The sequence below is a fragment of the Medicago sativa genome, chromosome 3, assembly GCF_051527215.1.
Source record: "Medicago sativa cultivar Bolivia chromosome 3, Bolivia_mono, whole genome shotgun sequence".
NCBI lineage: Eukaryota > Viridiplantae > Streptophyta > Magnoliopsida > Fabales > Fabaceae > Medicago > Medicago sativa.
In genome coordinates, this window is record NC_140751.1 from 97,648,028 (window position 1) to 97,674,906 (window position 26,879).

Genomic DNA, 26,879 nt, shown 5'->3' on the forward strand with positions numbered 1-26,879 from the left:
TATTTTTTATTTTTTTGGTTACAATAATCTGGTATTTAATGTGAAGTCTAAGATTTTATGAGATTTAAAAGATAAGTAAAAATTATTACCAAAAAAAAAAAAAAAGATGAGTAAAATTTAAAACTGGTATTTTTTTACAATAGATAACTATCTCATTTCATTAGCAATAATAGGCTCAATACAATCAGTCATCTCAGGAAACAAATGGAAACTAGACAATGATGTGGCTGCCTTAGCAAGGCTATGAGTAAACCTCATTTGCTTGTCACCTAATAAACTCAACCTGCGAGTTTGTGAAAAAAGACGAGAATGAATTTCTACACTCTGTGCAAATCCGTGAGCCATCTTATAGCAAACAGTAGGCCTAAAGACTCTAAAACATCTACTTTAAGAATGGGCAAAACCCATTTAGTTTTAGTCAAGACGAAACTCCCTTGGTCGTCCCTAATACACATACTGATCCCGACTCTGTTGCTAACCTTGGAGAAGGCTGCACCAACGTTACATTTATATCTCCCTAAATCAGGTTTCTTCCATCTATGAATAGAAAAATGCTGCTGCATTACAACATGTTTGAGCATTTTGCTAACTACTGCTATCCGTGTTACAGTTTCATTCCTCCAAATGAGATCATTCCTTTGTTTCCAAATTGACCAGCGTACACGCAAAAACAGCTTGGACATTCTGGCATGCGCGTTGTAAAACATTACGAATCAGAGAACTAAAATGATGTTCCGACAGTAACAGGGGTTGAATCTTGTTCCAAATATTAGTGTGTTGCCAGCATAACTTGTTGTTAGAACAGTGGAAACAAACATGCATACTATCTTCCATTCCATCTTCACATAACACACAATTACTCAGACAGTTAACACCACGATCATGGAGCCTTCACGTAACACATCTTATATTGGGAACTATTTCTTATCTTAAGCTTGAAAATCTATTTTGTTAAAAAAAAAAAAAGCTTGAAAATCTATATACAAATGGCTCAAAAAGATAAAATTGAAATGAAAAAAAAAAAGACTAAACCGTTACCTGAAATTAAATTAAAGGACTAAAAATGTAACTTTACCTAAATAGTATGTTCTGATTTTCTATATTATTTTAGTTAACAGTCTAGTTTGGCATTTTAACTAGAGTAATGATATTTTGACATCCATTTGATGACAACTTTGTTGACAACCTTATTTTTCTCACTTCTTATTGGTCAAAAACAATGGAGAGAGAAAAATGATGAGAGAGGATATCAACATCATGTGAGTATGAGAGAGAAAGTTGTACAAAAGTTGTCAAAAAGTGGTTGTCAAGATATCATTTCTCTTTTAACTATTGGCTTTTGATAGATTTAAGTCATCATACGAAATGAAAAGTAGAGAGATGAAAGGAGTCCCTAGTTCCAATGCACATGGTGATATGTTTTCCTGTTTTTTCTTTTTCTTTTTCTAATTAATAGAAAAATTGCACTCACCTCTTGTTAGATATTCACATCTCTTTAGTCATGTTTGTCAACACACATTCCTTATATTTTTTAAATGATTACTCACAATACTTATTTTTTGGAAAAATTGAACACATCTATGTTGAATTATATATATTTTCGATATAACCTCTCTTGAATTTTGGTCAAACATCTCTTTCACCCATTTATTTTATAAGATAGGATGTAACTAAGTGAGAAAAACTCAATATCATTTTATAAATTATTTAAAGTGTGTGTAGTGTATTTTAAACATACTTTTGCTAGAGGTGAATAAAATTTCAAATTTCTCTTTTAATATTATTATTAACTTTGCCCAAAGGCCACTTCATATAATAATATAACACATTACATAGGAACCCCCTTTGCCTACATCATTTTCTTAATTACCTATACAATCCTTTGGTCCACTACCACTTTAAGTCACGTCCCTCTTTTTAATTCCATTCCTTTTCTTTCTTGTAGTTGTCACAACTTTGTGAGCTTCCTTTACATAATCATTAATCAAATTGGTAATGGATGAACAGCACCAACCACAAGTATTGGCAATAGAGAATGGAATCGTACCAGAGGAATTCAAAGGAGAAGGGGAAAAGGGTTTTCATCTTGTGGCACAAACAGAAGCTTGGTTTCTAGGGAAGCATAGGATGAAAGTTGCCATATCCAATCTTAATAATCAAATTGACATCATCCAGGTCAACCGCTTATTATTTTAATATTATACACACACACACACACACACACACACACACACACATTATTACTACTTTGTATCAATTTGGTGATCAACTTTATTTTCCTTACACATAATTTGGTATCAATAAAGTGATTATGATGATGCAGAAAGAACTGGAAGAACTTGAAATAGTAGGTGAATCCTCTATTGTATGCAATAAGTAAGCAAAACTATTTATTTTTCTTTAGCATAAAGCAAAAAGAGGGTCTAAATTTTGATTAATTTTTATAATCATCTAAATAAGATGGGTTATCCATTCATGTTTTGCAGTGTTATTTCAAGCGTTGAATCTGTTCCTGATCCATTGCTTACATTGTAAGTAGTCATCGTAACATTATATTAAAATTCAGACCAGATTGTGTTTATATTAAACAAAGGTTATGAATTCATTCTACTTACATACTAGCAGGACTAGAGGTCCAGTAGATGCTAACTGGGACCGATGGTTCGGGGGATGCAATCACAGTTCAACAAGTCATAATCGATGGGTTTAGCACTTTATGTTAACATTCATAGTTGATAGTTCAACATCCTGCAACTGCAAGAGAAATGATGGCTAAGTTATTGCAATACAATGATAAATAATAAAATTTCCTCATGCGTTATTTTTTCCTTTATACTTAGTTGTTGTTCTAATATGTTTTGTTTGCAAGATCAATCACGGTTCTACTTCCACATGACATTTTTATAAAATGAAAAATAACTATTTAAAGTTTTTTTAAGCAAAAGTAGAGTGCACATACATCATCATATGACAGCAAAGGCATCCAACTAAGTTGACCCATCCAAACCACCACACCACCTATTATTTCTGGCACTCTAAATATATATTAAAGTAAAAATAATGAAAAAAGAGTTTGGGAAGACTAGGCCAAAACCCAAAAAATCAAAGTAGCTAACACATAACAGCTTGCTTGTTAAACCATGGTAAAAGAAATTGGAGTGCAGTGCAATACAATGAAACTAGAAAGATAACTCAACCACTTTAAATTGAGAAACTAGATCCCACCGGATAAAAGATACGCCATATAAATGTGTTTCTTTTGTAATCACATCCACACATAAGGCAATGTTTGTGCAAAAAAATTAGCTAACTTTGGTATCTCCATCTAAAACTTTGTTGAGTGGAACTTAATCCCTCCCTATATTTTTAAGGATTGTTTTTCGTAATAGGAATATTTGTACAATTAACTCATTAAATAAATAATGCAATAACCTTTTCAATAAAAATGGAACATGTACTCATATTGAGAACAGAGTCACCTCACATTCAACTCTAATGGCATCATATTACACATACTGTCATGCTACTTATCTTCCTTAAATACATGTTAAAAGGTGGTCTCAAAATATTCAAATGACTACCAAACGTATCAATCATCAACGCTAAATACAGAAACATATCAACTAATCATTTCAAAAAATGGATGTGACATTGTGGCATAAATAATTAAATTATCTCGATGCCGAAGGAACGTGAGCCAACATGAATCTCTCAACATTAATTTACAATACCCCAATCATAGTGTAAAAAGTATATACAATCATCATCATCATAAAGTTCGTTCACTCAAACATTGCCATACTTGTTGCATCCCTTCATTAAAGTTCACATTTATGGAAAAATATCTCAATCACTATAATGAAAAACTATTTACACATATACATCAAGCACAACCGATGTACTTCAATCGTATAATAAAATGGACAATTAATCTTATCCACTAATTATAAGACTACATCGTTGCACACCAATAACATATTTTTTCCTGTTATCGTAACATTTTCCATGTTTGATATCCGAATATTAACATTGGACTTCTAGGATCTCTTGTTGAATCAGTATAATAACTCTCAAGTATCTTAAAGCCTTTTAAAAAGAAATTGATACATGTTAATCCTCATTTTTAAAAATACTTCACAACGACAAAAACCTTTCACACAAATATTATCGATTCTTCATCAAAAAAATTAAAATCACATTTTTTTTTATTTCTTAAACCTCTAAACATGTCAAGTAAAATTATGAAAGAAAAGACCACCTAGAACATTAGCCTCTTTGCTAATTTCATTCAAGTTGTGGACAATTGTCTAAATCTCAACCAGCAATCGACATACTCATATGCATAAGACAAAAGCCATATATGCTAAAAAAAATAAAATTGAAAGAGCAATTTTTTTGGTTTAAAATATACAGAAAATTATTCTCATTTCAGTTTATGTAATCGGTATGGAGATTAGAAACTAAGTTTAAAATCTACAGCCTCAATTTTGGTCCTCTAGGCGCCAGTAAAAACTGAATTGAAAACAATTTCGTGTATAGAGACCAGTTTGAAAACATTTTCTATTTTACAAATAAATGCCATGTCAGAACCAAAATTATAAACCTAACTCAACAATCCTTTTTTGTTTTCTTTCTAAAACAAAGGGGCTTATACATGATAACTTCAATACCTGGTGACAATAAGTTAGCTTAAGAGTTTGAGAAGTAGAGCCAGAGTTTACACTGTAGCTATTAACATAACATACCGCTAACGATTTACTAAAAAAAATCTAAAGCAAAAAATAATATTAAATTTTTTCTTCACAATGTTCCCTTCATAGTACTCCAGAACAATTCTACTTTTTCTCTGTTTGTTTTCATGCTTTTATCCTCCTCATTCATATATTTAAACACTCTTGTAAAAACCATATATGGCACCTAAATGCGTGTTCCATTAGTAACTAGGTAGCAAAATACATTCCAAAATTTGCCTTTATCTTGGCTTTAGGAGGACAAGTGGTGCTCAACAGTAGGAAAGCACCAGGCATATTGATTTACATGGCTGTATTGTACAGAACTGTTTCTTTCTCCACTCAACTGTTTTTTCATTAAATGTATATACACCACCAAAAAAGATGTCAGATATATATCTACTATTGAAAGGGCATTTCTTAGACAACCTGGGATGAAATGTTTGCTGTAAGAAGTGTTCCACGAAAACCTTCCTCAGTATGCTGCATATCCATCTTATCACAGCAGAGCTCATCTGCAAAAGATGAATATAGTTCAATTCTAACTTTCTGCGTGTAATGTATCTACTTAGGGAGGATAAAAAAGATTGTGCATCACCATTTTGGCACACTATCAAATTGCTTACCCGCAATATCTCGATTTTCATGGATCTCAGAATCCCTCACTATAATCTGATCCCTGGCAAATATATTTGCATCCGCAAGGGTAGCACATTCATCATCCATATCAATTATCCTATCACCTTTATGTAGGATCTGGTTTTCCTTGACAACCTGGGATGACAAATTGAAATTTAGACATTATGAAGGTTTGCACTCTAACATAGCAATTCACTGATTATTATTAATGCCTGAAGATAATACTTTCCTGACATTAGAAAAAAATTCATCTGATAAAAGTGAAAGCAACTGCCTATGAAATGTCAATTAATGTGTATATATAACCTGTCAAGATAACACCTAGCTAACTGATGTTCTCTCAAGACAAAACAGACATGATCAACATGCTAACCGATTTCATAAAAGAGGTTAAACTATTTGTGGTCCTTCTTGAAGTACATTGAAGAAGTGCTAAATTGAATGGAAAATTCAGAACAGACGTTACTTCAAAGTTAAATGGCACAAAATAGCGTGATGGTAAAGCACAGCTCGTTTATACTTCACCCCACAAATTTTATCCGTTAATATAGTATGAAAGCGAGCTGAAAATGATTTTCCACCTTTTACCATACAACTAAAAGTGAAATCGTAACTCCTATAAATATTAATCCGCATCCTAATTCCTCACCTCCTTAAATAAGAACATCCTTTAATTTAAGTGGAAGAATCAATACCAGTGATCCTGCTTTATGTCACACTTTATTAAGGTGACATTGAGACAGGTGTATTTCAGGAAGAAAAAGAAATATATGGTTAGAAAAAACAGCAAACCACAAAACCATGTTATATGCATGAGATAGTATTGACCTAAAATAAAAAAGATACATTTTCAATTATTTGCTGTCATGAAGTTCTCAGAGCAGAGGAACTTTTTTCCAACATTCAAAATTAATTAGTTTAGCATGCCATTATCCCTAACGTTAATCAACAAAACCTTTGAAGTCAGTTTTTTCTCTCTCTTTTCCACGTTAAAACTAGTTTACATTTTCACACAAATAGATAACCTGAGAGAACTTATTTAAATTTTACTTAATTTTCCACCGCCATAGCTGAAAGTGTTAGATTGAAATGAAACAAAGATAGAAATAACCAAATAATAGAATGTATTACAAAAACTGAAAGAGAAACGGAGAATAGAATTCTCGCCAAGGATCTTCCCTCCTGTGTGAATATAGAAGTTTATTCTCTAGAAGGTTCTGTTGTGCTCAAGAAGCTACATCAGTGTTAGTTCATTTCAGTGCCACTTTGACATCAGTTAGTTAGGCTTCTGCCAGTCTGCATCATGCCGGCTGACACTAAAAGTTACAAACTGTCTTAGAGTTAGTTTCAGTGAGTGTAGGATAACTCTAATCTGAGTGAAGGTTGACTATTGGATAAATTCTTATAATCTTAACTGTTCAGTTCAGTTTTTCAATACAATGAATATACGAGAATTCAATTTACAATTCTCTCTGTTTTCCTTATTCCTAATACCTCCTAAAGATTTCTCCTTTAACATCCAATACAACAATCAAATGCGTCGATTGATCCCTCACCATCACCAATCCAATTTCTCCTATCAAAAGATCTCTTATGTTCTAACTATCTATTAACTAATCTAACTAACGTAGTAATCAACTGACAGATGTCTTAATTAGACCTAGAAGATGTACCCAACAGAAACTTGATACTAACCTGAACTGAAACTTCAATCATAAGACTTCAAGTTTGGTCACTTGGAACTTAGGATAAAATAAGAACCCAAGAATGCTTTTTAATGATTTAATAACAATTTTTCCAAAGTGTGCAAATAATATGCTTATCAGCCCAAAATGTTAAAGAATTCATTTAGCCATTTTCAATGAGTGCTTGTTCGTACAACATTTAAATTGACCTAAAGCATATGCATACAACATAGAGTTTACTTACCCCAAAGGACTCCCATATCATCATCTTCAGCTGGTATAGTGATGTGGAAGCAGAAACTTTCAGACTAACCGAACTTCCATTTTTGGTCTTCCGGGAGCGCTTGGAAATCCGCCGATCTGTTTCAACTAATCCCTTTGAGGCCTCCAATATTGATTTAGGTACCTCCTTACCACGTACAAGAATTACACATATGTCCTCATTGCAATAGTTAAGTTTATGCATTAATTCACAGCTTTCTTTTTCTCCAATGCAACTTTCACAAACCTGGACATTGAGAGGTAATGAAATAATAGTTGAAGTGAATGTTTGTATATATAATCCAATAAAAGAAGTTTCTGGTAAATTCAGCACTGGATTCTAAAAATAAAATAATTATAAAAATGTAATGACACAAGTTGAGATGGTAATATTTTCTCAGTTGAATAAAAACAGATGACTTTCGAACTTAAGTTACATAATTACATTATTCACCCGCGATCAATAACTTGTCAGTCAAGTTAGATCCATAGATTCATTAAGCAACATTAACTAAAGAACAAAAAAATTCTCAGACGGGGGGCTATTGAAAAACAGGGAAACCAATGATATGGATTTCAAAACCATGATTTAATATCTAAAAGAATACAGTGCCAAAAAGTATGATGGGGTCAGTAACATAACAGTTTTTGGATTACCTCAGGACAAGTCTTGATCAAAATTTGTCCAGTTCCATTTTCATTATTCATTTTATCCTCCGTGTGTGACTGATCCTCACATATCAGCATCTCGTCACTGGATCCAGTCAATAAGTTATCTGAATCATTAATATAATCAATTGTTGCTGATATTCCTTTGGTCTCAGAACCACCCCATTCTTCACAGAAGCATATCCAATCATTCTCAGATATGATGGTTAAGCCACCTGCCTATGATCCACAAAAAACAGATGGAAATTTGAGATTCAACAAATTAACATAAAAGAACAAAAACCACACCCATCAACATGTGAAAAGGAAGGAGGAAGAAACAAAGTGAAAGAGCAAATGGATATCAAGAATTCATAATTTACTTGTTTATTTTTTATAGGGATCCAAAGCGTACTAAAACAGGTGAACTAGTTCCCTATCAAGAAATTGACATGTGATTGCATGCACTGACATACATTCATGAGAACAGAAAATATATTTTATTCTCTTTTCCTAATTAACTTACCGAAGATTCTCGCTGGATTATAGCACCGCGTCTGAAAACCAGTTGAGGAGGTCTTTCAATAAGTCGTGAGTGCTGATACCACACACAAAATTCAACATAAGAATTTGCTAGGGATGAAATTATAAAGAATAGAAATGCTGTACAGATATGCACACACAATCACATGTTTAGTTGATTAGTGAGCTCTGCTACTTAAGTCACCAACACACGTATTTGGTAGTTTTGAATAGGATTATTCTCTGTATGAATTTTCCAATGCAGGGAGGCATCCTTGGCTTAGTTTATGTAAAATTTTGGGTTTAATCGTAATATATGTCTGATATTAACCCACCAGACCCGACATGTTATCCTGTCTCGTGTTTCAGGTAGGATATTATATAAATTATTTTCAAATGACAACATTAGCCTTACACTCGGTGGCAGCAGTGGAGGGTGTCAGGCAATGAAGGAAGTGTCGAGCACTAGCAGTAGTGGAACGTGGGCGGGTGCTATTGTGGAAAAAAGGAAGAGTGAAGGGAAGAAGATAGGCAGAGGAAAATAACATTTCATCTTTTCTATCTTATGATGTTGATTTCTAACCCAATCCACGATTCCGGATTATTTTTTAACAAGTGTGCAAGATAGATTATGTTCATAGAATAAAGTTATCCTATCATATTGCCTCCCCATACTATGGATCAAAATAAGATATGATAACTTATGGTACCCTATCTCCCCTTCTTGATATACCTTCTCTAACAGTTGTACGTAATTTATTTTCTATTCTGCCAAAGAGCAGTCACAATGATTTTGTGTAGTAACTAAAGCAAATTAAACACGTAGCATAGACTAAACTGCGAAAATGACCAAATTGCAGAGTAAAATAACAATATACCTTTTCACACATCAGCGAATCAATTACCCCATCTAAAGTTTCAGGTTTATCTAGATTCTTGAATGGTGGACTAATGTAATTTCTCCATTTAGAAATCCATGAAGAAGGCACCAAGAAATATTTGCAATGCACAGAGAGTGGCATACTTTTAGCCTGGAATAATTTCTCATGATTCTGACGCTGCTTTTGTTTAACTAATCTGCAACATCAATACAGAAGTCACCTGAATATGTGCTATATTAGCTCTATATTAATGGCAATTACAAATGAAATAACCTCAAGGAGTCCTCCAAGCATGCTGCTTGAGATAATTCAACAGTGCATTGAGAACACTCTAGGGAATCTGAAGGAAGAGCTGGGCCGCCTATAGGATCATCAGGTTTTACAGAAATAGCATCTTCGTATAAGAAGAGCCAAAAAGTCTCAGGAATAAGCACCCGCTTAGCACCAGGAGCTTGCTCTGGCATCAATAGACCGTGTGGACAACTAATTGCTGCTGTTAGTCCAGCATCAGCTTCAGATGGAGCATCAAGAACTTTTCTTTTCCACCACTGCTGCAACCTTAAAAAATATACTCATCAGCTAAAACAGGTTCTAAAAATATACTCACCAGTATAATAAGACGAAAAAAAAAGAGATTGAAGCAAATCAGGGCAGGTTGCAGAATTATATATAACAAGGTCCAATCGGTCAAGATATTTACTGTTCCTAAATACAAGAAATAGAACACTTTTTTCGTTCCCTATCAGTGGAAGCATGTAGGCCATGAAAGAAGATTTGTTGTCATACCATGGTCTGGATATGAAATACTTTCCATCTAGACAGTTCCCATCAAGAATATCCCGTGCAAGTGACTTCAATGATTCTCTTCTACCGCGATAGGTATCGGCTGATACCACTGTCTGAGCCCCGCATATCAGACAATCCCGACAATGGTCATCATGAGATAGTGTTGGAATCCCACCATACTGAATTTTGCAACCCAATAAAGTTAAAGTGTCATGGATATTGTGTTGACAAAATGGAATACAAGAAGTAACAATAGAGAAACAACAATTTGGAGGAGATATACAATAAAATACTAGTCCGTAAAAAAGCATCAGTGTTTAAATCTCTTAGAAGAGCATGCACATCCTGTCCTTTTTGTTAGATACTGATTCATTCAGACTAGTGCACTGCATTCTCCTCCTCACATAAACAAAACACTTTTATCCAAATACTTCACAAACACAAGTTCTCTTACATCAGGCTCCCATATGACTCCAATTTTCTTACCGACAATCACCACGAAGAAACAGGCAGTATTTCATAATCAAAACAAATTACATAGAACACTAGATTTGAAACAGTTCCATCTGATAAGCTTTTGCTTCATCTTTTCTATCAGTATTATCTAACAACATGTAAAAATATACTGAAAGATAAACACATTGCCATGGACCTAGCACTAACTTTACTTAACACCATCAAATATAAATACACTCCTAGAAATCCGCAAACAGTATATATGACATGATATCACAAGTAGACAATTAAAAATCCAAACATATCAAAGCAAACAAACAAAAGTTACCTTGGAGAACAACTTGTCCCAGGCTTTGACAGACAGTCGCTTTATTAAGGGAACCTTTGAAACTGGGACTTTCCCATGTGAACATTGGATGGATGCGTTGTCGATAGAACTGCATATACATTGCAAAGTAAAAAACGTACAAATAACATCAACACACCTTACACAAATAATGGACACACAAATTTAAAAACATTGAAGAGTGCATGACCACTGTAATACTGTACAAAAATATGCACTAACGTTGGAATAATGTTGTCAGCCCACTGGCGAAGCCAGTCACTAGAAATCCAATAAAATGGTCGCTCCAATGGTGGAACAGGAGCTTCAGCTAAAATAGATCGAACTTCATGTCTCCTATCAGTAATACGACTCAATTCTAACTCTTTCCTATGACTATATTGTTGACAAGCATCAAGATATGAGGCGTTGACATTGCAAATCTCATCATAAAGATGAGAAGGAAGAGAAGCATCATCTTGTGCAGTAGCTAAAACACCCTCTATTTCTTTATGGCTAGCACCGCAAACTATGCCCCCATTTTCCTTTATACCTTTTGTATGTCTAAGATGGTACATCAACATGTATGCATCACAAGAAGAAAATGTCTCTATAAGCGAAGATTGTGAATGGGTGGTGTGGAAGCCGTTTCCATTACTTTCAGCTATCCTTGCTTCAGAGCAGTCAGAGTGAATTGCATCAGTTGCAATGGACTTGGTAGTAGAACTAGAAGATCCTTCGCCAAATGGATGGTTACCCAAATTAGTAACATGCTCATCATCAAATTCCCACCACTGCCCCGTGTTTTTGTCCTTGATGTGAGCAATGTAATGGCCACTATTAACACCGGTTCCCTTGTGAATCAGTACAGCTGACAAGTCATATACCAAATCAAACTGAGACAACTCAGGCAGTCTGTGCCGCATATCAAGTTGTGCAGGAAATGAAAATGCAGAAGTAATTTTCTTCTTTGTAGTAGTCTGCAAACACAAATAGGTAAATAGAGAAGCACGCTTATAAGAATGCAACGAGTGGTCCAGGAAATCAAAATTTACACCGTTAAAGAATAACCATCCTTAAACAACAACAAGTCAAGTAAAAAAAAGGGGTATGTTACACTCCCCTCTCTTGAGAGATGAACATTTTGTAAACTTGATTTCGTTCAATGTAACTGAATCTCTTGGTGTAATAAGCAATTATGAACAAGCTTCCCTAGGCTTTTTTTCTCGCCATACAACTCTTAATGTCACCAATGGCCAACTTTTTAAACACCCAACTATCAACTTTGGGACTATTAGAAGATAAAATAAAGTTCTGACATTTGGACACTCTTAATACTGGTTTCATAACTTCATCTTAAAATTTCCATTTCATATTTTAAAGTCACAAAGTTGATAGTAGGGATTCAAAACTACCTATGGATGATATTAAGAGTCATGGAGAGATAAACTGCCCCTAAAAGACTTGTTCAAATTGAATTAGACCAAGTATGATGCGGCACTAATTCCTCTGGCGATGAGGCTGTAATGTTCCAAAATAGAGGGTTGATGTGCAATTTAAGAGGGTTGATGTGCAATTTAAGCATCTCTTGGGCAAGGGGATTGTACTTTTACTTTACCCACAGAAAAAGCATGTAACTATCAAGATAGTTTCTCTCTTAAGAAAATCACCATACATGATCACTACGCTGCAGAAGGTTTCAAAATAGCACAGAAAGAATGAACGAATGTCAAACTTATCAAGCACCATAAAGGTTTTGCAAACTGAATCTAGCATTATATGATGTTTATAACCATTAAAGAATTTTTCTCTCTTTCATTTTTTTTTTTTGTCAAGAAGAAAATTTATTAGTTAAAAAACAGAGAAAAGCACGGGAGCAAGAGCAAAGGATAAGATATCCCACTGAATGAAACCATAAAAAAGCATAATCAAAACCTAAAAACGAACAAGAAAACAGAACAAGGTTGTTGGCTTCTTGCATTGCTCTCTCTCAAAGATATTAGAATATGATGTTCAGTTTAAATGACGAGAGACACACTTAAGGATTTTTTTATTAAAAAAATGATTTAAGGTTTTTCGGCAGGAAAATTAGAGAGCATTTTGAAAGTGCACTTTTAGAGAGGAAATCCAGGTTTCTAAAAAGTTAGAATGTGTACTCGTTTTTAGAATTTGGGTTAGACCTAACTCAACCTTACAAGCCATATCTCATTTAATATGGGACTCTTGACACCTCCATCAGGCTCAACACTGGACATTTAGAGCGTGAACTGGGTGGTCCAATGGATCTTGGATAGACTCTATTGCCATCTTAGAATTGAGTTGGGCCTAACTCAACCTTACTAAACTGACTTGTAAGGTGAGGACTACTTGCCACTTATATAATCACATTTTCAGGCCATATCTCATCCAATATAGGACTCTTAAAAATCGTAATTACATAGGGTTTAAATATGTGAATTGTGTTCCATTAGATCATTAAATAAGACTTTTTTAAACACACTTGTGAAGCGAAGATAATCAATAGAAAGACAGTTTTCCGTTACAGCTAATTTTTCTTCATAAGATAGTTATAAGGAATGCCCTGTCATTCTCTATTTAATACTTATTCCTTTCTTTCGTATGATAAGCATGTCTCTTATATATCCATACAACAGAATGTATAATAAAACAAAGTAAACAATGAAAAAAGCATGTCACTTAGTAGTACAGCACTCATTATAGCCATAACAAAATATGAAAATTGATTATGAAGTTCATCGGAATACCTTTGGAAGAAAGACACAACGTTTAAGTTGAAAATTAAGTACGTCAGGTAATGTACACAGCTTGATGCTGCGAGTGGCATCAACTCTTGTGTTGCATGAATCACAAAAATATTGATTGTCTCCATGAAGCTCTTCAACAGCTAGGTAATCATCTAGACTCTCATCTAAACTTTTCAATCCCTTCACATTCAACTCTAACTCATAAAAATCTTCCGTTTTGGAAGAAGCTTCAGAGTCTCTTCCACATTGTGAGCACCTACATAGTAAGTCGTATAATTAAAAGAGATGGGTATTAGTCACATACATAGACACCGCTGGTCACACATACATCTAATATGAATGTAGATTGTGCAATAGAAAGATATTTGATATCATTTCGACATAAATTACCATGGTTGCTTGAGTTCTGACAATTATAAATAAAAAAGTCTAGTTCCATGAATTATATTATAAAAATAAACAGTACACAACAAAGAATTGAAGCATTTAACATCCTTGTTATTATAGAAGAGAATCGAAATTGTGGCAATATGAAAAATACTCCTGAGAAAACATACTCGTGCACATTTAACAACGGCATCACATGTCAGTAACTTTGCATTATTGGTGATTGTTCTTAAGGCCTGTTTTTGAAAAATATTTGTGGGTATAGTAGTAGTAAGAGGGGTCAAATATAAAATTGAAAAATAGCGGATACTCCCTCCGTCCCGAATTAATTGACCCCTTGGCTCATTTCACACTTATTAAGAAAAATGTATAAATAAAGGGGAAAGTGGAATATATTGAATTGGGAATGATGAAAGTAGTATTAATTAGAGTTATATTGTATTGGGAATGATGAAAGTTGTATTGAAAATTGAAATGAGTCAGTTATTTTGGGACACTTTTTTTTAGTAAATGAGTCAGATATTCCGGGACGGAGGGAGTATTTGAAAAACCTATAACAGGCAATAAAAAAACTAGGAATATTGTATGGAGAAAAGGAGTGTTTATTAGGTAACAAGTTGCTCAGATTCCATGATTCATACGTTGTCACATGAGATACACTTCCGCGGAAAAGATCTTGAACTACTGTTCTTGCCTTGGGAACTTTAGAATGACTCAGACAACGCTCAAGCAATGACAGAAGCAATGTCAAGAATTCATGGCTATCCTGCTGAACTCCATTATCTAACTCCAGTGTTTTCACAAAGGGAGAAGAATCTATATAAGCCATTTTACTAGCTTGTAACTGCGCAAAAAGTCGAGCTAGTTGATCTAACACCGGTTGTTGCCTTAAAACATCTGGTTCTGCGGAAAATATGCCTTCTCGGAATAATTTGTTCATGAACAAGCATTGGAGTATTCCATTGGCGTAACACGTTGCCCCAAGATTTGTTAGACCTGCAGGAGAATCAGCAGAATCACGAAGATCATTGTTTGGATCAGGGCCAAGACTTTCAACAAAATCTGACATCTTCTCCCATAAGCCAGACTTCCTGGATCCATTTGGAGGTGGAACCAATCCACAAAAGCAATTAGGGTTATCTTTCGTGTTTACACGGCAACCTGAACAAACCGGTTTCCAAATCATATACAACTGATTAACATCATCTTCAGTAACCACACCGGTTTCGTGAATTTTCCTACAAAAATGGAAGGTCATATATAATAACATAAACCAAAGCTAAAAAGTGATTTTAATTCACAAACTAAACATAAAAACAAGTGAAAGTACCTCCATGTTTCATCAGTACAGATACCATCATCGCCCTGTTTTTGTCTTTTATTTTTACTCCGAGTCGTCGGCCTACTCATTCTATGATATAAGTATAACCTAGCCCCTACAATATCATAACAATTCATTTCAATTATAAAACTTTGTAAGGTAACAAAAAAAAGGATAAGAATATCATTGTTTTTTGTGTAGTTACTATCATTTATCATCATATCATGGTGCAATATAAGTAGAAATTAAAGACTAAAGTAAAATGCATTGAAAAAAACGAACAAGGCAAAATCTCTTCCGTAAAAATTAATATTTTTTCAATTCAGCTTAGTTAGGCTTTGGAGATGATTGCACAGTAGGAAAATTGAGGAATAAAAAAATTAGAGAAATTAAGCGTTGAGATAAAGAGAAAAACCCTAGAATTTTCAACCGTACTAGATTCCGGGGAAAAATTAATGAACGAGAAATTAAAAAGCACGTTAAACTGGAAAACGTGAATATTAGAAGAAAATCGAAAAAGAATAGCATACCAGATTATGAATGATTAAACGAATGATAGTGAAGCAGAGAAATTGTTGTTGTGCTGTTTAGGGTGGAAATTGAAGGTGTTTGTTTGTTTTCAGCTGCAGGATACAAAACTTCTTCCAATTCTGGGAACAAAATAAATCAACTATGAACAATACATTATTTTTTTATTATTTGTTTATTAAACATTTTTATTGGCAAGCAACAAAATGATAAAAAAATAAACAACAATTAAATAAAAAGTAAAAAGGGTGATAAAATTGTTTAAATAAATTGTGAAAATTGAAGAAAAAAAAATCAGTTCAAAATAATATATTTCATTTATATATTATTGTATATTACTAGAGAAAAGAACACTTGTCCACCTGAGCTTAGCTCAGTTGGTATGGACAATGCAAAAATATATGCAAGGAGACCACCACCTAGAGCTGTCAAAACGGGCTACCCGGCCCGCGTCGGGCCGGCCCATGACGGGTTCGGGCTTTGGTGGGCCGGGCCTAAAAGGCCCGGATGGTAAACGGGCTCAAAAATATTTGTCCAAACCCGGCCCTTTGCGGGCTACGGGCTTTCGGGCCAGCCCGGTTATTTAAAGTTTTTATTAAAAAATTACAATAAAAAATATCAATCAATGCTAAACTTCCCAAATTACCAATGATAATTTGTCATGTGTCTAATATTACATATTAAAATGGACATTGCTAGCCAATTACATACAAATCCACAATAAATGGGTGTGTTATGTGTGGTTCTCCCCATCAATTGCCTTATGAGGGAATAAAAGTATTCCTGTAATAGTTTCGGAACTTAATCGCATAGATTTAAAATGACCCAGGACCTATAACTTATATAAGAGGATATTAACACCTCAGTTTGTTAATCAAATAAAAATAAAAATTAAATGAAAAGGCTTATTAGGAGTTAAATGATTGGTTTTATAGTTTTAGATTGGTTAATAGCTTTTGGTGTAAACTAGTAGTTAATTGCCTGGGTTGTGAATTTACTGAATTTTCTGAGATTTCTATACATTCAAAGAAAATGACATATAGTTCATTTAAAATTTACAAAGAAAAGCACAAAATAAATATGAACAAAAAATTTACATGATACAGGTGGGCTGGGCCGTAGTAAATTATCATGTTAAAAAATAGTTATAAAATAAACGGGCTACCCTCGGCCCAGTCGGGCTAGCCCGCAACGGGCTCGGGCCTCAAGGTGCTCGGGCTAAAAAGGCCCGGTTTTAAACGGGCCCAAATTTTTATGTCCAAGCCCTACATTTTTTCGGGCTTTTGCGGGCCGGCCCGGTAGGCCCGACCCGTTTTGACAGCTCCACCACCAAAAGAGAAAAGAAAACTTATTTTATTACATAAAAGACGACTTATTTGTTTACTTTGCATACAAAAAATATATGTCAATTTTAGTGTATATATAATTAATTTTTTATATAAATAAAATTAAAATAATTGTTTTTATAGTGTTCAATATTATTATAATGGGTTAATAGTGTTTTTCACCCCTATAATATAGGCCATTTTCGGTTTTCGACCCTGTAAAATTTTCGGTTTGATTTGCATCCTTGTAAAACTTCTTTTTCCAGAAAACACAACTCCTAGTCCAACTCAGCAAATTCGCTTACGTGGCGCTGATTTGGCATTTTTTTTTATTATTTCCACATCAGATTTTAATTTTAAAATATTTGAAAATAAATTTTAAAAATAAAAAAAAATCCAAAAAATCATAAAAATATTCAGTTTTTTCCCAAAAATTTTAAAAATCGAAAATTATTTTTTAAAAAATTCAGAAAAAATATTAAGATTTTTTCCAAAAATTTAAAAACTGAAAAATAGTCATATTTTTTTCCAAAAAATTTAAAAATCGAAAAATCTAAAAATTATAAAAAATTATTAACATATTTTTTCGAAATTTAAAAAATTAGAAAAAAATTAGAAAATATAATCAGATTTTTTTAAAATTAAAATTATTTTAAAAAATTCTGGAATTTAATTTTCAAAATAGAAAAAAAAGGTCATAAATTCTGGAAAAAATTTCTGGAAAAAAATTATAAAAATTCTGAAAACTAATACGATGTAATATTAATCTCACGTGTGTGGTTTCTCATAGTCTAATACGATGATACAACCCAATGTAAGCTCTATGGGAAGCACAAACATTATAATTTTGGGTGTCATTTGTTTATTTTTTTATATTGAATTTGATACTTTGAATGTCAATCGTTTTCATGCAAACAAATTTTATTCAACCTTTATTATTTCAAATTTCTTCACCCTTTTTAGAGTTTGGGCAAAGGAGAAAGTTAGTTATGAGGGATCAACATAGTTGAGATGTCATAACTTTCTTTTGATGCTTTTGCACTTTATTCCTTTATTAAAAAAAACAATAAAAAAAAAAAAGATCACCTTTGGTCTTTTGTGGGATCTCATATAAGGAAAACATGGATGTGTTATATTAAGTTAACAAAGTACATGTTTATTAGACATTTTAAATTGATATAATTTTTTTAAATTGATATAATTGATTTCCTATTATTATCATTCAAGGAATTGATATGTTTTAAATGCAATTTTTTAAGGAAATTTTCTTACAATTTGATTGGTTGATGATCTCTTTCCATCATCAAATCGTAAATTATATCATTTAAAATAGGTTTAAATGTGTCATTGGTCCCTGCACTTTCATCGAATTTTGACATTGGTCCCTGCACTTTTTTTTGTTTGGCATTGGTCCCTACACTTTGTAAAAATATTGGTATTGGTCCCTCTGTTAACTTTTTGTTAAAAAAAACACAAAACTAACGGAGTGCCACGTGGCCCAATCATTTCATGCCACGTGGCACCAATACCAATATTTTTACAAAGTGCAGGGACCAATACCAATATTTTTACAAAGTGCAGGGACCAATACCAATAGTTTTGTGTTTTTTTTTAACAGAAAGTTAACAGAAGGACCAATACCAATATTTTTACAAAGTGCAGGGACCAATTCCAAACAAAAAAAAGTGCAGGGGCCAATGCCAAAATCTGATGAAAGTGCAGGGACTAAAGACATATTTAAGCCTTTAAAATACATTAAACCACTAATTTTTAGGCTTAAACACACTTTTGGTCCTCCAACTTTGCATTAGTTGCGACTTTGGCACCACGTTTGAAAAATCAACATTCCAGTCCCTTAAGTTTTCCCCCTTTTACAACTTTCAATTTTAACTGGGTCAAAGCTCATGTGGCTCCTCGCTTAAGTGAGTTAAACGTCGCGTGGATTATTTTTGAATTAAAAATAAAAGAAAAAGCCACTTGTGTATCTTCCAATTAAAAAATAAATAAAAAATGAAAATGAAATTGGAAAGGGCACGTGAGAATTGTAATTGTGAACTAGGGTTACACATTTTCCCGCTAACTTCCTCCAACTTCCACTTTCTCTCTCACTCCAAATCCATACCATAAATTCTCACGTCTTTCCTTCGTTTACTGGATTAATCGATTATTTTGACTGGGTTTTAGCGATTTTGTGTGAACGATGAAGTGGGTAGAAGATACTTCACAGAAAAAGGATGGTTTGCATAGAAAGAATGGTTCGCAAAAAAAGGTTGGTGGAAAGGGATGTTCTGGTTCAGGACAAGATGCCGTCAAGAAAAAGATTCTTGACAAGTATGTCTCAAAGTAAGTTAGTTTTTGTTTCGTTATGAATTGTTTGTTTATTGTAAAGTTTCTATTTGTGTATCAAAATAGTTGATGTATATATTGAATATAATATTAATGCATGTGCCCATTTTGTAATCAAATACATATTTTATTTGTGGTAAGACTGTTGAGAACTACTCGTTGAAGATAATGTTCCATCACAAAGGTTAGTTTATTTCAGATCCTGTAGTAGCCTATAAGAAATGGGAAAATTACGAATTTGGGGGTGAATGAAACATAGATAAGCCTAATCTAGTTGATTAGGATAAGCTTGTTATAGAAATAGGTGTAGAGGGGGAGTATATGTTATGGTATGTTAGTCGAAGATCACAATTGAAAGATGAACTTAGGTTGATGAAGATTGATAGAGATACCATTAGATTCATAAAAGAGTTTAAGGGTTATACAACAACTAATTTTTATGTAGAAACCATAAGTGTGCATGGTCTTGACAATAAGTATGGTACTGATGTCGAAGAAGTAATGGAAGTGGTAGATTCTGATGAAGTACAATCTAAATCAGATCTTGGGTATGTGGAAGAAGGAGAAGATGGATATAATAGCATTGTAGGCGAAGGAAAAAGATGGAGCTCGTAGTGTTGATCGATTCTTAGATGATAGTGAATATGATGAAGACCAAGAATGGACCACTGTGTTGCATGATCAAACCTTAAATTCAACCCCACTGGTTCCTTTTGTGTTGACCGGTGAAAGCAATTTGTTAACAATTGATTTCAGTGTACTATTCCTCTATTGCTCACCGCATTAGAGTTGATCTTCATTAGTTCAATTAATAAAATATTAACATTTTCCCCTTTTCCATTTAATCCATAACAAATTGGTGCTTTCATCTATTAATCCTCATCATAGCTGAGAATACGAGAATGAAGGAGTTGGGAGCAGAAGTGAAGCAAAACTCATAGACCCTTGAGAACTTTTACGCTGATCTCCAAGCATAAATCCACCGCACGGAAATCACCAACTCGGCCACCTTTGAGCAAACAGAGGCAAATTTCACCCAAATCACTGAGGCACTAAACACCCTGCTTAACGAAACTCCTCACTGAGTTTTTCCCAAGGCTCGAAAGGGACACATAAACCACAATTTCAAGTCTGAAAAGTACAATTAAATTTTCCCGAATTGATGAAACAAACATTATGGACTGGATTTTCAAAGTTGATCAGTTCTTCAAGTACTATGAAACCCCTGATTATGATAGACTAACCATAGCTTTTGTTCATTTGGATCATTATGTGATTCCTTGGTTCCAAATGACGCAAAAAGCTCATTTGTTTCAAAGCTGGAGAGAATTTGCACGAGCTCTAGAAGCTGAGTTTGGCCCTTCAGCATATGAGTGCCATCGCGCATTACTTTTCAAGCTCACCCAAACATGCACTGTGAGTGAATATTACATCGAGTTCACGACGTTGGCGAACAGAGTTGATGGCCTCGGCAAGGAGGCGCTTATGGACTGTTTCTTTAGCAGCTTGCAAGACAAATACAACCCAAGTCGCTATCGCCCTTAAATATCGGCAAAGCGAGGGCCTTAGCTAGGTTGTTTGAAGAACAACATGCTCCAACCCACAAAATAATGCACACATTAATTAACCCAACCCAAACACATAAGACCAACCACTAGCTACCAAAAGTGCCCGATCCATCACACCAAACCCATTTACTCCCTGTTGCTGGAGTAGATGTAACTTTAGGTAGATGGAAGTTGATTACCTCAGCCACAAAGTATCAGGGTCCGACATGGCTATCGAGGACAGTAAATCGTATGTCGTGTTGGAATGACCGAAGCCAAAGTGGGTGAAACACTTACGAGGATTTTTAAGCTTAGCATGACACTGTCAAAGATTTATCAAATCATATGCAATGATAGCAATACCTTTGACTGGCTTACCAAAGAAGTATGTGCATGGTAGCAACACCAGTTTTGGTATTACCGGAGCAATAATCGTCATCCTCATCCCAAACTTGTACTTGCTCTACTCCTATTGTTTTGTGTGATAACATGGACAACACAATTGCCTTAACTCACAATGACATACATATGGGATTCAGATATCGTATTCGTTTTAACAATTTAGTAATTTGTGACAATAAGACAGTATCTTCTAACAAATAATCAAAATTACATGATTCAAGATAGAGGAGAGTGCAACCAACGAACGTGTGAGCTTCAAGCCGGAAGCATCTCCACCAGTGGGGTTGCCAGGACCCTAGATCAGGGGGTTCAAACTTCAACCTTTAATTATTATATGTGTGTTCGCGTGCGCACGCGCGCGTGTAGGTGTATTTCAAAAATTACGTTGTACTCAAAAGAATTTATACCTACTATGCATGTTCTGAAATAGATCCTTGCTCATTCAATGGTAATTCCATCTTAAAATAATTCTCCAAAATCTTATACAAAAAGAACAAAGAAAATCGACCCTGCTTTGAATTTTCTTACTATTAGAGTAAACATTTCTGTACATAAATCAATTTATGTCAAACTCAATTTTAATCAAACTGGTTTTACATACTAAATTTCAACAAAAAAAAAGGTGAATTGAAATTAGTTTGGGCTCTTTGAGTCAGTTGTACAAATAATAAAATCCAGAGGATTCAAAATGTAAAATAGATAAGGATCTTGGTGTAATTTTTTCAAGTTCACAGGGGGTTTTGCTGAACCCCATCACCTGCATGTGCCTCCGCCCATGATCTCCACCTCACTGACCGGCAGAGGTGCGACTTATGACCGTGGTGTTGAATGGCGCCACTTAATGAACTTGGGGTAAATAACCGAGTAGAATAGAGCTGAAAGTGCTAAGAAGGCAAAGACGGCGAGGCTGGCTATCAAAAATGTCCAGTGAGCTACACGATGTAACACCCCGTTTTCCCAACATAAAAATTTCATTTAAAATCAGAGTATTTTGATCACAACGGAATGTCACATACTTCATTTAAATCATAAAAATGGATAATAGTAATTATCCTTCAAATTCAACATCATGAAAAATCTTAAACTGTTGCAGCGGAAAATAGTTCAACATTTTAAAGTCTTGGCACGCAGGCCTTGTTGGAAAATTTCATAAATTAGTTCATAAAAGAGACACGTAAGGAATAGAAGTAAAAGCACGCCCCCATCCCGTTACGTATCAGAGCACCTAGACACCAAGTGAGGAGTCCACTCGCGAACGCCTCTAATCTTTATTACCTGCACATTACCCACGGTCGAGGCAACATATACGCAGAAGGGGTGAGATTTCATAATCAATACATTAAGCATATAATCCAATAAAATGCATTTAACAACTTAAACATTAATAACATATCATCAATTAACAATTAGCATATTTTTCCTTTCATAACAAACACAATCATCAAATACCGTTACTAATTTTCATCGCAAATCATAATCAACTTAACACTCAACTTGACGACACAACTCATCTTTGACCATGCAACTCTATCAACACAACAACAACTTAACAACTTAGACAACATGAAACTTCTTGATATGCAAATGCATGTGGTACCATTCAACAACAAAATGAGCATAATAAGCTCTTCAACGTGTGAGCACAAAGGCTGCCGGGCCTAAAGCCCCCAACTTTAATGAGCACAAAGGCTGCCGGGCCTAAAGCCCCCAACTTTAATGAGCACAAAGGCTGCCGGGCCTAAAGCCCCCAACTTTAATGAGCATGCAATGAACTCAACTTCCAACGACTTAGACGACGACGTGAACAACTCATACGACTCATAATCATGGACAACTTCTTAAAATTCCAACAACATAGACCGACTCATGCAACTTCAAGACACTAACAGTCAACAGCAGCAACCAGCAACATTTACATCGTAAAACAGTGTTTAAATGACATAACAACATTAAAGGGAATGAATCATAACCACTTATCATCATATAGCATCTTAAATAATTCTTATACAACATCACTACTAATCTCAGTCACCTAAACAGACTTCTGGGACTTCTGAAAGCATCCTAAACAACCTTATTTCGTACTTCTAAGATCAACTCATGACTACACGTGCGAAAGGATCGCATCAGAACAATTTTGGGCAACTAACGGCCTAACTCGCAGTTGCGAGTAACTTTGCTCGCACTGGCGAGCAAAGCGTGCATTCTGGGTTCCTAAGCCTTTACTCGCAGTGGCGAGTTATTCTGCTCGCAGTTGCGAGCTTACAGGTCGCTCGCAGTTGCGAGTTGCATTGCTTGCAGTGGCGAGTTCTGGGTTCTAGCTCGCAGATGCGAGTGTTCTTGCTCGCAGGTGCGAGCGATGAATGTCAGTACGGCCAGAAACCTAAAAATCACAACTTTTCACCTATATTCATGATTCCTTCATCCAAATAGCATCTAATTATCATCTTAAGTCATATCTAAGGTCTGTACACTAATTTTGCATCAATCTAACATCTGTTCTTGATTCATTCATCAAAATTGATCCTAAACCTAAATCTCAATTCTCACCAAAACTTAACCTAATCATGCTAAATTCATCCTATAGAATTATACCCTTAATAATATTGAAAATTAGTCTCACCCTTACCTGGTTATGATGAAATCGCAGCTCTCCCTCTAGTTCTCCTCTTTTCTGACTTTTCTCCCTTTTCTCCAAAAGTGTTTCACGTAAAAACGTTTCTAACTTCTGTTTGCCCTATTTATCTTTTCGTATTACTCTTCTCACATCTAAACTTACTCTTTACACATCACAGCCCAACTTCTAATATTTTTATTTTATTTATCATATCTTATTTTATTTAATAATAAAATAAGTCATAACAACATAACAACTTCACCACAACAAAATACCCCACATAATTCATTTATAAATCATATAAACCACTCAACTTCATGAATCATAAAATTCACACATATCAATCATGAAAATCACTTAAATCATATATATAAATATATTTTTAAATAATCAAATAATTAAGACGGGCGTTACAACTCTCCCCAACTTATAGAATTTTCGTCCTCGAAAATTTACCTCAAGCAAACAACTCTGGATAAGACTCCATCATCTTACTCTCCAGCTCCCACGTCAAGCTTTCACCAGTAGTGTAACACCCCGTTTTCCCGACTTGAAAATTTCATTAATAAAAATCAGAGTTTTTCAACGTAAACGGAATGTCACATTCTTTTCTTAAAAAAAAATCGTAAACGGAATAAATAAATATTTATCCTTCAAAAATCCAACAACGTGATATTTAAAACTTTGCAGCAGAATAGTTTCAACATCTTAAATAATCTTTGGCACAAGGGCCTCAACATAAAATCTTAGTTCAACAATAGTTCATAAAAATCTTCTGAAAGTAATACGTAAGGAATAGAAAACAACAACTAAATTCCCATCCCGTTACGTATCAGAGCACCTAAGACACACACTTGTGAGGAGTCCACTCACGACCGCAACTAATCTCGGTTACCTGCAAGTTACCCATATGAAGAGCAACATTTTCAAGCAAAGGGGTGAGATTTCTCAAACAATAATATTAAGCATATAAATCATAAACTACACTTAACAACCTAGACATCATATAATTCAATAATTATATCTAACATCTTAAACTTCATTAACTAGCATCATTAATCTTCCTACATTAGTCATATACTTCATCTTATATCATCTTAATCATAGCATCATATATAATCTTAATCATAGACATAAACATCATCATATAATATCAGTTACTAATCATAAACATCATCATACATCATCAAATAATAATCACAAACTTCATCACATATATTAATCACAACCATCATCACATATATTAATCACAAACATCATCACATATCGTCAAATATTAATCATAAACATCATTGCATGATCAAACATAGCATTATCATAACAACTTCATAATCAAATTCATGGTCAGCTTCATAATCAATCATCAACATCAACTTCGTATTCAACTTATAAATCAATCTTAACAACTTGACATCTTAACTTCTTAACAACTCGACATCTTAACTTCTTAACAACTCGACATCTTAACCTCTTAACAACTCGACTCGACTATGTAACTTCAACTTCTTAAAATCATCTTAAATCATCTTGATATGCAAATGCATGTGGTACCAATCAGGGCATCAAGCCCCCAACATATTTGAGCGTAAATAGGCTCTTCAACAAGTGAGCATAAAGCTGCCGGGCATCAAGCCCCCAACGTAGTTTGAGCATAAAGCTGCCGGGCATCAAGCCCCCAACATGAATGAGTATGCATGAACTCAACATCTTAACAACTTACAACTTGAACTTCTTGAACAACTTATATGATTCCAATAATTTGGACGACTTCTTATGACTTCACAACTTAGACTGACACTTACAACTCAAATAAGATCAACAACAACATATAAATAATTCATATCATATCAACATCATAATACAACATCATCAAATATCACATCCTTAAATAACAAATCTTAAAAGCACGCATATTCAAATAGCACATCTTTATATAGCACATCTTTAAATCACATATCTTAAAATATCACATCTTTATATAGCACATCTTTAAATCACATATCTTAAAATATCACATCTTTATATAACACATCTTACAAACTAATCCTACAACATGTTAATTGCAATCTAATGATATACATACTTAATATTAGTGAAAGATAGTCTCACCCTTACCTTATACGCTTCCCTTCCTAAGCCAAAACTCTATACCTCAAGTTTGCAGCTACGGTGCTAGTACAATTTCATGGTAATTTGAATGGGATTCAATGAGCAAATTGAGAGAGTGGTATGTGACATGTTTTCGGTGCAATTATATATCAAAAGAGGGTTGAGGTTTGGTTTCTAAGTGCTTGTATACATAGAGAAAAGTGAGAGTTTGAATTAGGCCATAGAACCATGAGGACTATGGGAGAGACGTGAGGTACATCATGTACCAATACACTTAGCACCAAGAGGCCTAGGCAGAACTTAATATAGAAGCAAGTGGTCCTCACTATCATGTTTTTCCTTGGCTCCATGACATGTTCCTTAATACTATTTTATTGCAACAAATCAATAATGGATCGGTCCATTGAACAAGAGAGCATACTTGAGGGCCACAATGTATTATTATTATTATAGGAAAAGAACCGCCACTAACATGCTTTTTCCTCATTTTGGTTTCTGTTGGCCACTTGCAGGAAGAAAAACAAGTAGTGGTTCCTTTTGATAAAACCACCAATAATTGTATAATAGGATAATGATCATAGTTTAAAAAATCAATTCTT

General features: G+C 34.2%; 2 protein-coding genes and 2 long non-coding RNA genes across 5 annotated transcripts; 1 reads left to right on the forward strand and 3 right to left on the reverse strand.

Moving 5' to 3' along the window:
- Positions 1–110: 110 nt before the first annotated feature.
- LOC146942592 (uncharacterized) lies at positions 111–2,750 on the reverse strand. Its single transcript, XR_015032772.1, has 2 exons — positions 2,616–2,750; positions 111–943 (listed from the first exon to the last, which is right to left on the reverse strand). It is a non-coding gene; the product is annotated as an uncharacterized LOC146942592 (long non-coding RNA).
- On the forward strand, positions 1,845–2,833 carry LOC146942593 (guanine nucleotide-binding protein subunit gamma 1-like). 2 transcript variants are annotated; one of them, XM_085756634.1, is made up of 4 exons: positions 1,845–2,175; positions 2,324–2,376; positions 2,487–2,531; positions 2,623–2,833. In XM_085756634.1, the coding sequence occupies exons 1-4, from the start codon at positions 1,996–1,998 to the stop codon at positions 2,708–2,710; spliced, it is 366 nt and encodes a 121-aa protein (XP_085612760.1). In that variant the 5' UTR covers positions 1,845–1,995; the 3' UTR covers positions 2,711–2,833. The 2 variants fall into 2 exon arrangements, with proteins under 2 accessions (XP_085612760.1, XP_085612761.1); XM_085756635.1 differs by having other exon boundaries at positions 1,850–2,175; positions 2,626–2,833.
- A 1,854-nt stretch (positions 2,834–4,687) lies between these two features.
- On the reverse strand, positions 4,688–16,080 carry LOC146942594 (ubiquitin carboxyl-terminal hydrolase 26-like). The gene is made up of 14 exons (XM_085756631.1): positions 15,937–16,080; positions 15,416–15,521; positions 14,727–15,323; positions 13,699–13,954; positions 11,177–11,913; positions 10,937–11,045; positions 10,153–10,331; positions 9,640–9,924; positions 9,364–9,562; positions 8,490–8,561; positions 7,973–8,203; positions 7,299–7,562; positions 5,357–5,504; positions 4,688–5,245 (listed from the first exon to the last, which is right to left on the reverse strand). The coding sequence occupies exons 2-14, from the start codon at positions 15,493–15,495 to the stop codon at positions 5,151–5,153; spliced, it is 3,252 nt and encodes a 1,083-aa protein (XP_085612757.1). The 5' UTR covers positions 15,496–15,521; positions 15,937–16,080; the 3' UTR covers positions 4,688–5,150.
- A 6,463-nt stretch (positions 16,081–22,543) lies between these two features.
- On the reverse strand, positions 22,544–26,556 carry LOC146942595 (uncharacterized). Its single transcript, XR_015032770.1, has 3 exons — positions 26,287–26,556; positions 24,628–25,066; positions 22,544–22,829 (listed from the first exon to the last, which is right to left on the reverse strand). It is a non-coding gene; the product is annotated as an uncharacterized LOC146942595 (long non-coding RNA).
- Between the last annotated feature and the right edge of the window lie 323 nt (positions 26,557–26,879).

Coding starts and splice junctions, on each gene's coding strand:
- LOC146942594 (XM_085756631.1), bottom strand. CDS start 15,495: ATGAGTAGGCCGACGACTCGGAGTAAAAATAAAAGACAAAAACAGGGC. Junction 15,324..15,415: donor TGTACTGATGAAACATGGAG/GTACTTTCACTT, acceptor CCATTTTTGTAG/GAAAATTCACGAAACCGGTG. Junction 10,332..10,936: donor GGGACAAGTTGTTCTCCAAG/GTAACTTTTGTT, acceptor TGCAAAATTCAG/TATGGTGGGATTCCAACACT.
- LOC146942593 (XM_085756634.1), top strand. CDS start 1,996: ATGGATGAACAGCACCAACCACAAGTATTGGCAATAGAGAATGGAATC. Junction 2,377..2,486: donor TCCTCTATTGTATGCAATAA/GTAAGCAAAACT, acceptor CATGTTTTGCAG/TGTTATTTCAAGCGTTGAAT. Junction 2,532..2,622: donor CCTGATCCATTGCTTACATT/GTAAGTAGTCAT, acceptor CTTACATACTAG/CAGGACTAGAGGTCCAGTAG.